The sequence below is a fragment of the Aethalodelphis obliquidens genome, unplaced genomic scaffold, assembly GCF_003676395.1.
Source record: "Aethalodelphis obliquidens isolate GAN/ISIS:26980383/991018 unplaced genomic scaffold, ASM367639v1 scaffold10, whole genome shotgun sequence".
Taxonomy (NCBI): Eukaryota; Metazoa; Chordata; class Mammalia; order Artiodactyla; family Delphinidae; genus Aethalodelphis; species Aethalodelphis obliquidens.
The window spans coordinates 1,749,937-1,760,552 of record NW_020837954.1 but is presented as its reverse complement, the minus strand read 5'-3'; the positions used below and the strand labels follow the sequence as shown (position 1 = coordinate 1,760,552).

Here is a 10,616-nt window from a genome sequence, read left to right as displayed (position 1 = left end):
AGCACAGGCTCCGGACGCGCAGGCTCAGCGACCATGGCTCACGGGCCCAGCCGCTCCGCAGCACGTGGGATCTTCCTGGACCAGGACACGAACCCGTGTCCCCTGCATCGGCAGGTGGACTCTCAACCACTGCGCCACCAGGGAAGCCCTGTTTGTAGATTTTTTGATGATGGCCATTCTGACTGGTATGAGGTGATACCTCATTGTAGTTTGGATTTGCATTTCTCTAATGATTAGTGATGCTGAGCATCCCTTCATGTGTTTGTTGGCAGTCTGTACATCTTCTTTCGAGAAATGTCTGTTTAGGTCTTCTGCCCAATTTTGGATTGGGTTGTTTGTTTTTTTTGATATTGAGCTGCATGCGCTGCTTATAAATTTTGGAGATTAATCCTTTGTCAGTTGCTTCATTTACAAATATTTTTTTCCCATTCTGAGGGTTGTCTTTTCATCTTGTTTATGGTTTCCTTTGCTGTGCAAACGCTTTTAAGTTTCATTAGGTCCCATTTACTTATTTTTGTTTCTATTTCCATTTCTCTAGGAGGTGGGTCAAAAAGGATCTTGCTGTGATTTATGTCATAGAGTGTCCTGCCTATGTTTTCCTCTAAGAATTTGATAGTTTCTGGCCTTACATTTAGGTCCTTAATCCATTTTGAGTTTATTTTTGCATATGGTGTTAGGGAGTGTTCTAATTTCATTCTTTTACATGTAGCTGTCCAGTTTTCCCAGCACCACTTATTGAAGAGGCTGTCTTTTCTCCATTGTATATTCTTGTTTCTTTTATCAAATATAAGTTGACCATATGTGTGTGGGTTTATCTCTAGGCTTTCTATCCTGTTCCATTGATCTATATTTCTGTTTTTGTGCCAGTACCATGCTGTCTTGATGACTGTAGCTTTGTAGTATAGTCTGAAGTTCAGAAGCCTGACTCCTTCAGGTGTGTTTTTCTTTCTTAAGGGTGCTTAGGCTATTTGGGGTCTTTTGTGTTTCCATACAAATTGTGAAATTTTCTGTTCTAGTTCTGTGGGAAATGCCATTGGTAGTTTGATAGGGATTGCATTGAATCTGTAGATTGCTTTGGGTAGTAGAGTCATTTTCACAATGTTGATCCTTCCAATCCAAAAACATGGTATATCTCTCCATCTGTTTGTATCCTCTTTAATTTCTTTCATCAGTGTCTTACAGTTTTCTGCATGCAGGTCTTCTGTCTCCTTAGGTAAGTTTATTCCTAGGTATTTTGTTCTTTTTGTTGCAATGGTAAATGGGAGTGTTTTCTTGATTTCCCTTTCAGATTTTTCATCATTAGTGTAGGAATGCAAGAGATTTCTGTGCATTAATTTTTTATCCTGCTACTTTACGAACTTCATTGATTAGCTCTAGTAGTTTTCTGGTAGCATCTTTAGGATTTTCTATGTATAGTATCATGTCATCTGCAAACAGTGACAGCTTTACTTCTTTTCTGACTTGGATTCCCTTAATTTCATTTCCTTCTCTGATTGCTGCGGTTAAATCTTCCAAAATATGTTGAATAATAGTGGTGAGAGTGGACATCCTTGTCTTGTTCCTGATCTTAGTGGAAATTGTTTCAGTTTTTCACCATTGAGAATGATGTTGGCTGTGGGTTTGTCATATATGACCTTTATTATGTTGAGGAAAGTTCACTCTGTGTCTACTTTCTGGAGGGTTTTAATCATAAATTGGTGTGGAATTTTGTCGAAGCTTTTTCTGTATCTATTGAGATGATCATATGGTTTTTCTCCTTCAATTTGTTAACATGGTTTATCACATTGATTGATTTGCGTATATTGAAGAATCCTTGCATTCCTGGGATAAACCTCACTTGTTTACGGTGTATGATCCTTTTAACGTGTTGTTGGATTCTGTTTGCTAGTATTTTGTTGAGGATTTTTGCATCTATGTTCATCAGTGATATTGGCTGTAGTTTTCTTTCTCTGTGACATCTTTGTCTGGTTTTGGTATCAGGGTGATGGTGGCCTCATAGAATGAGTTTGGGAGTGTTCCTTCCTCTGCAAATTTTTGGAAGAGTTTGAGAAGGATGGGTGTTAACTCTTCTCTAAATGTTTGATAGAATTCACCTGTGAAGCCATCTGGTCCTGGGCTTTTGTTTGTTGGAAGATTTTTAATGGCAGTTTCAATTTCAGTGCTTGTGATTGGTCTGTTTATAGTTTCTATTTCTTCCTGGTTCTGTCTTGGAAGGTTCTGCTTTTCTAAGAATTTGTCCATTTCTTCCAGGTTGTCCATTTTATTAGCATGTAGTTGCTTGTAATAATCTCTCATGATCCTATGTATTTCTGCAGTGTCCGTTGTTACTTCTCCTTTATCATTTCTAATTCTATTGATTTGAGTCTTCTCCCTTTTTTTCTTGATGAGTCTGGCTAATGCTTTATCAATTTTGTTTATCGTCTCAAAGAACCAGTTTTTAGTTTTATTGATCTTTGCTATTGTTTACTTCATTTCTTTTTCATTTATTTCTGATCTGATCTTCATGATTTCTTTCCTTCTGCTAACTGCGGGGTTTTTTTGTTCTTTCTCTAATTGCTTTAGGTGTAAGGTTAGGTTGCTTATTTGAGCTGTTTCTTGTTTCTTGAGGTAAGATTGTATTGCTATAAACTTCCCTCTTAGAATCGCTTTTGCTGCACCCTATAGGTTTTGGGCTGTCGTGTTTTCATTGTCATTTGTTTCTAAGTATATTTTTATTTCCTCTTTGATTTCTTCAGTGATCTCTTGGTTATTTAGTAGTGTATTGTTTGGCCTCCATGTGTCTGTATTTTTTTCCAGATTTTTTCCTGTAATTGATATCTAGTCTCATAGCACTGTGGTTGGAAAAGATACTTGATATGATTTCAATTTTCTTAAATTTACCGAGGCTTGATTTCTGACCCAAGATATGATCTGTCCTGGAGAATGTTCCATGAGCACTTCAGAAGAAAGTATATTCTGTTGTTTTTGGATTGAATGCCCTGTAAATATCAATTAAGGCCATCTTGTTTAATGTATCATTTAAAGCTTGCATTTCCTTATTTATTTTCATTTTGGATGATCTGTCCATTGGTGAAAGTGGGGTGTTAAAATCCCCTACTATGATTGTATTACTGTCAATTTCCCCTTATATGGCTGTTAGCACTTGCCTTATGTTTTGAGGTGCTCCTGTGTTGGGTGCATAAAAATTTACAATTGCTATATCTTCTTCTTGGATTGATCCCTTGATCATTATGTAGTGTCCTTTTTTTGTCTCTTGTAATAGTCTTTATTTTAAAGTCTATTTTGTCTGATAGGAGAATTGCTACTCCAGCTTTCTTTTGATTTCCGTTTGTATGGAATATCTTTTTCCATCCCCTCACTTTCAGTCTGTATGTGTCCCTAGGTCTGAAGTGGGTCTCTTTTAGACAGCATATATATGGGTCTTGTTTTTGTATCCATTCAGCCAGTCTATGTGCGTGGGCTTTCTGTAGTTGTGACGAGCTGGGGCTACTCTTCATTGTGGTGCGTGGGCTTCTCATTGCAGTGGGTTCTCTGTTGTGGAGCATGGGCTCTAGGCACATGGGCTTCAGTAGTTGCATCATATGGGCTCAGGATTTGTGGCTCGCAGGCTGTATAGCGCAGGCTCAGTAGTTGTGGCGCACGGGCTTAGTTGCTCCGCAGCATGTGGGATCTTCCCAGACCAGGGCTCGAACCCGTGTCCCCTGCATTGGCAGGCAGATTCTTAATCACTGAGCCACCATGGAAGTACCTCAAATTTTCTTAATAACATATACTACCACTAAAATAAAAAAACTAATTTTATTTTTAAAATTTCTACCACTGGGCAAGCTAAGATCAAAAAAGTAGAGGCTTAATAAATGTATCTGTTTTCATAAGGAGGATATTTACCCTGGAATTATGTCTTTTGATGCATAATATTCCTCATAGAAAAATTGTAAAGTACAGAAATGTAAAGATGGAACCTTAAATCACCAGAGTCTAATCACTGAGAGATTCTTTGTTGTTCTTGAACAGAACTGGGCTTGGGCTATTTAGAAAGAATGGTCCTTCATTTCCATTTTAGCAAGATCATTAGCAGAGTTTGTTCAGCCAATGTCATCCTATAATGTGCCAGGCCTGCTGTATCAGAAGTGTGGCTTTCTGCACACAGCACAGAGAATACTAAAAGGACAATTATTGGTCTTTGGTCAGCCAGCATGCTTTCCCACTTCACATGGTACAGGCTACTTAGTAATTTGAACTTCCTTTGGCGAACCAGCCTTTTCTCTGTCTCAGTTCATGTGGTTTGGGTGAAACTGACCCCAGCCTATCCAAAGTAAGAATGACCTAGGCTTAAATCATCCCTGGATTCAATTTCTAGGGTCAGAGTGATTCATGAATTTAGGCCAAATGTCAAGTGCAGAACGTTTGTTTCCAAACATTAACAAGAGAGATGGACTCTATCACTCTGAGCATTTGTAATTAAAAAAAATAAAAGATGTTAAAAGTCCTCTAGAAAGGAAGTTAAGGTGATGAATGGGTGCCTCTATAGATTTAGTACATGGTGGCCATGCTCTGTTATTGTCCTGTGCGTCCCTCAACCAAGCCCTTCCTGAGTTGCAATCTGGTCACAGATGTTTCTTTCTCTTCCACCAGACAGTCAGCTCTCTAAGGGAAGGAGACACATGTGCAGTATGTTTGATCATAGCATAGAGAAGAGCCTAAACTCGCATCAGCTAAAGAAGTCATCCTGTGGACTCAGCAGCATGGAAATGAGGCCTTGGTGGTTCAACCACTGATGACTCAGGTTTCTGGGCTCCAGGACCTCTACTGGGCGATACCACATCCTACAGTCCCCGCCCTGTATTCTTGGGTTCCTGCTCTAGGCTGGAACAAGTGGTCTGCGCTGAGTCATCATCTGTGGGTACCCATGTGGTCACTACATGTTTCTCACACAACTGCCCAGAGAACGTCATCAGGTAGACGGAGTGGGGGCGAGGCAGCTTCCGTAGAAAGCCTTCTAGGATGAAGCACCACAAAACCAGAGGGGAACAAGAGGTCACTGAGCCCACTTGCACCTCCTTCCTCTCCTGGGGGGGCTAAAAAGAGAGCAAGGAGGAAACACCAGCAGCTCCGACCTGGGCAGCCTTCCTGGGAAGATGCAGCCACTCCTGTTCCTGCTCCTGTTGGCCTTTTCACTGCCCCCCAGGGCAAAGGCTGGTGAGTGACCATCCCCACCCTCAGAGGCCCAACCTCTTACCCCAGTTGGCACCGATCACCTGCCCCTTCTGCACACCCCTGATCCCTCTATCCACTGGAAACATTCTGAACACCAGCTCCCGTCCCATCTCATACCCCCAAGTATGATGCTGGATACGCCTCCAGCAGGAGTGACAGAGCAAAGGTTGTTCTCAAGAAAAGCCAGTGGGTACTATCCCCTCCTCCAGCCCTACATTTGCTGTGTGGAAAATCGAACTTTCCTAGAAGTGATGGCAGAGGGTCGGAAACTGGAAAAGAGAAGATAATCAATTCCCCTGAAGACGGCAGAGTGGGCCTGGCTTCTGCATCTAGGATGAGACAGGTGCTCCCTCAGCAACTGCTCAGCAGACCTCGGAGTTGGTGCTGTTGCCTTTGCTCAGTCCCCAGGCTCCTCAGTCCCTTTCCCCACCTCTGCTTTCCTCTTCTTTTTTTTTTTTTTTAACATCTTTATTGGAGTATAATTGCTTTACAATGGTGTGTTAGTTTCTGCTTTATAACAAAGTGAATCAGTTATACATATACATATGTTCCCATATCTCTTCCCTCTTGCATCTCCCTCCCTCCCACCCTCCCTATCCCACCCCCCCATCCCACCCCTCTAGGTGGTCAGAAAGCACCAAGCTGATCTCCCTGTGCTATGCAGCTGCTTCCCACTAGCTATCTATTTTACATTTGGTAGTGTATATATGTCCATGCCACTCTCTCACTTTGTCACAGCTTACCCTTCCCCCTCCCTGTGTCCTCAAGTCCATTCTCTAGTAGGTCTGTGTCTTTATTCCCGTCTTACCCCTAGGTTCTTCATGACCCCTTTTTTTTTTTCTTAGATTCCATATATATGTGTTAGCATACGGTATTTGTTTTTCTCTTTCTGACTTACTTCACTCTGTATGACAGACTCTAGGTCCATCCACCTTACTACAAATAACTCAATTTCATTTCTTTTTATGGCTGAGTAATATTCCATTGTATATATGTGCCACATCTTCTTTATCCATTCATCTGTTGATGGACACTTAGGTTGCTTCCATGTCCTGGCTATTGTAAATAGTGCTGCAATGAACATTTTGGTACACGACTCTTTTTTTTTTTTGCGGTACACGGGCCTCTCACTGTTGTGGCTTCTCCCGTTGCAGAGCACAGGCTCTGGACATGCAGGCTCAGCGGCCATGGCTCACGGGCCGCTCCGTGGCATGTGGGATCTTCCCGGACCAGGGCACGAACCTGTGTCCCCTGCATCGGCAGGTGGACTCTCAACCACTGTGCCACCAGGGAAGCCCCATGACTCTTTTTGAATTATGGTTTGCGCAGGGTATATGCCCAGGAGTGGGATTGCTGGGTCGTATGGTAGTTCTATTTGTAATTTTTTAAGGAACCTCCATACTGTTCTCCATAGTGGCTGAACCAATTCACATTCCCACCAGCAGTGCAAGAGTGTTCCCTTTTCTCCACACCCTCTCCAGCATTTATTGTTTCTAGATTTTTTGATGATGGCCATTCTGACTGGTGTGAGATGATATCTCATTGTAGTTTTGATTTGCATTTCTCTAATGATTAATGATGTTGAGCATTCTTTCATGTGTTTGTTGGCAATCTGTATATCTTCTTTGGAGAAATGTCTATTTAGGTCTTCTGCCCATTTTTGGATTGGGTTGTTTGTCTTTTTGTTATTGAGCTGCATGAGCTGCTTATAAATTTTGGAGATTAATCCTTTGTCGGTTGCTTCATTTGCAAATATTTTCTCCCATTCTGAGGGTTGTCTTTTGGTCTTGTTTATGGTTTCCTTTGCTGTGCAGAATCTTTTAAGTTTCAGTAGGTCCCATTTGTTTATTTTTGTTTTTATTTCCATTTCTCTAGGAGGTGGGTCAAAAAGGATCTTACTGCGATTTATGTCGTAGAGTGTTCTGCCGATGTTTTCCTCTAAGAGTTTGATAGTTTCTGGCCTTACATTTAGGTCTTTAATCTGCTTTTCTTCCTGAGCCATTACTGGCTCCCCTCTTTCAAGGATGAAGCCACTGTTGGGCAGACCAGAACTTCTCTCCTTTCCAGAATCCCACCAGCGTTGGCCCTACCAACAACCCCCTTCCAGAGGCCCATTTTGTGTGTGTGTCGGTGGGGGGTGGACAGGGGTGTGGTCATTCCTTCATGTAGCCAGCAAATACTTATTGGGCACTTACTGTGTGTCAGGCCCTGGGAAATAGGCTATGATGACATCTAGATCCCTCCTCTAAAGCCCTGAGCACTGGAAAGCTAGGCTAGACATCACGGGATGACCGGGCCCTTAGAAACTCATTAAAGGGCCCGGGATTACCGGGCCCTTAGAAACTCATTAAAACAAAGCATAGTCGGGAGAGGAATGTTCAGAAGCCTCTAGGACTTTGCTGTACCTAAGACAGGTATGCTCACCTCCAACTATGTGTGGAAGACAGTTTCACAGACCCAGACTGCTGCTCTTCCCTTTTCTAGAAGAGGATGTTGAGGCCCCTCACACTGCCAACCTCAGGCCAGGCTGGACCTGCAGTGCCCAGCAGTTCTGAGCATCAAGTCGATGCCTGCCAGGTGCAGTCAGTGGTTGCACACAAGCAGAACAGTCTTTTCCTTCAGGGGAGATCATCGGGGGCCATGAGGTCAAGCCCCACTCCCGCCCCTACATGGCATTTCTTCAGATCTGGGACCAGGATGATCAAAAAAGGTGCGGTGGGTTCCTGATTCGAGAGGACTTTGTGCTGACAGCCGCTCACTGCTGGGGAAGGTGAGGAGCCGGAAGTAGCCCGCACCCTCCTGAAAACCCCTGACAGGGAGCCCTGCCTTTTTCTCTGGAAGCAACCAGCCTCCTAGGAACGCATGAGCTGGGAGGGCTCCTGAGAGGGTGAGAAAGAGGGCAGCGGGGAGGGGCAGGTCAGTGTCAGAGGCATTGCTGAAGTAAGAGAGACTAGAGATAGGGCATGCCTTGGTATCAGAATACAAACTAATGCAATTTCACATGTTTTCCTGGGGCTGACACTTGGGAACCACTGTGCCCTTACCAATGGCTCCAGAATCCGACCTTGCCTGCCAAGAAACAGAGGGCACAGACAGTTCAGCCCCCGGGGCCCTCCTGTTGCCTGCATTTCCCCTCAGCTGCAGCCCGGCCCTGGTGTCACCTGCCCTTCGGCTCCCGGGCTGTATCTCCTGTGACTCCACCTCCTGCTTTGCTGTCTGTGCAGCTCAGTCAACGTCACCCTGGGGGCCCACAACATCAAGGATCGGGAGAGGACCCAGCAGGTCATCCCGGTGAGAAGAGCCATCCCCCACCCAGGCTATAATGAAAAGAACTACTCCAATGACATCATGTTACTAAAGGTAAACCTCCTTGCTTCTCCTGCCCTCCTGGAAACAGATCATTTCCCCTCCCACTGCCACGCATCCCTTTCCTCCCTCCCATCTGGCTGCCTGACCAGTCCCTGTGGCTCAGGTGAGAGGGAAGACACGGCAGCATCATTGCCGTGTCCAGGCCCGGGGACCACTGGCTGAGCTGGACTCTCTTGCCTCTTCCCATCAGCTGGAGAGAAAGGTCAAGCAGACTGCAGCCGTGAGACCCCTCAGCCTGCCCAGGCGCAAGGCTCGGGTGAAGCCAGGACGGGTGTGCAGTGTAGCCGGCTGGGGGCAGGTCGCTCTGGGCACGTACTCAGACACACTGCAGGAGGTAAAGCTGACCATACAGAAGGATCAAAAGTGTGAACTCTACTTACACAATTATTACAACAATGCCATTCAGCTGTGTGTGGGGGACCCGAAGGAAAACAAAGCTTCCTTTAAGGTGAGAATGACCACCTACCTTGCCTGGCTCTGGGGAGACACGTGTTTGTAGAAGATCTGGGACCCGGGGACCCAAGCAGTGTGGGAACTGCCCCACCTTCTAAGCTGGGACCTTTCTCTCCAGGAAGAGAAGGGGCAACAGCCAGAGCTGGGAGTGCCTAGGGCCCCTGCAAGTCTACAAAAGACCTACGGGGAATCTCAACCTGGTGCTCCTTCAGAGCGGGAATTTGCAACACACGAAGGCACAGGTGTTAGAAAACTGGGCTTCCTGAGTGTGTGGTAGTTAAAACCAGGTGCCTCCTCAGAACTGGAACCCACCTGGCTTAATGAGCTCATCCTCCCTGTTGAGTGTCAGCCCACCAACCTGCTTCCATGTCCTTGAACAGCAGCTTGGAGCCCACAGTCCCACAGCGTCTTGATAGAGAAAGGATCTGAGACCTGGGGGAGGACAGGGTGCTGCCACCTGGTGAAGTGAAGCAGTGACAATGTCCAGGGTCAGGGCTTGGCAGCCGAGGGGACCACGGGGGCCTGCCCTGCCCTCTGACCTCCTACCTGGAGGCCATGCAAGGTGGCCTCCCCCGAGAGGGGGCTTGGGACAGTAGGGAGGCAGGACCAGGAGGAGACCTGGCTCAGTGCTTCCCCTTCTCTGTCCTCAGGGGGACTCCGGGGGCCCTCTGGTGTGTAACAATGTGGCCCAGGGCATTGTCTCCTATGGACAAAAAAATGGGTCACCTCCACGGGCCTGCACCAAAGTCTCAAGTTTCCTGCCCTGGATAAAGAAAACCATGAAAAGCCTCTGACTGCGGAACCAGAACTTCTTCCCTGGAGCTGATCCAGAATTACACTGGGGGGCTGGGGGTATCAGCAGCTGAATAAATGTCTCTCAGCTGAGCAGGAAGGGCTGGCTTCTCGTTTACTCACTGACCCTTCTTCATAGGCACCCACTCTATGTTTCGAAAGCCAACGACCAAATTTTGCAGTTTTCTGCTTCCACCTCTTCCCCCTCCCACCATCTCTTCCCATAAACCCCATGCAAAGCTGTTACCCAGGTCCTGCATACCCACGCCTGTCTTTCAGGGCCTGCCCTCCTTCCAGGGCTGCCGCTGAGCACCGTCAGGAGAAAACACGAACCTCTCTGGTCCTGGGGCTCAGGGTGAGCTTCTTGGCTCCTGGCCCTGTGTTACATGGCGGAGAGGGGGGGATCACACCATGGGTCCTGGACACCAAGCAGGCACAGCCTGGGGCTGCAGCTCCAGGACAGAGCCCCACCACTGGGGAGGGGAGGCGCCTTCCTGAGCAGACGTTTCTCTCCCACAGCCAGGGAGGCCGGCACAGAGCAGGGGTGGGTCTCGTGAGAAGCTCCTCATTCTCACCTAGGCTGAGTGTCCTCCCAGCCCTCCTCGGAGCTCACGGACCAGCTCTGCCTCCAGTCCCCAGGCTGCCTCTTGTCCATCCCTGCTCACCACCATGAGTTCTCAGAGTCCACCGATTCCTGTCCCCTCCAGACCACACTGATCTGAGCTGACCCCTTCCTCATAGCCTTCCCACCAGGACACCCTGAGCACCCTAGGGTTCCAGCAGGG

The 10,616-nt window shown here is 46.4% G+C and overlaps 1 protein-coding gene across 1 annotated transcript; it reads left to right on the top strand.

Annotated features, from left to right (window-relative positions):
• Positions 1-4,993: 4,993 nt before the first annotated feature.
• LOC113622634 (granzyme B-like) lies at positions 4,994-9,924 on the top strand. The gene is made up of 5 exons (XM_027110967.1): positions 4,994-5,199; positions 7,840-7,987; positions 8,442-8,577; positions 8,777-9,034; positions 9,690-9,924. Exons 1-5 carry the CDS (start codon positions 5,139-5,141, stop codon positions 9,831-9,833), a joined length of 747 nt encoding a protein of 248 aa, XP_026966768.1. The 5' UTR covers positions 4,994-5,138; the 3' UTR covers positions 9,834-9,924.
• The last annotated feature ends 692 nt before the right edge of the window (positions 9,925-10,616 follow it).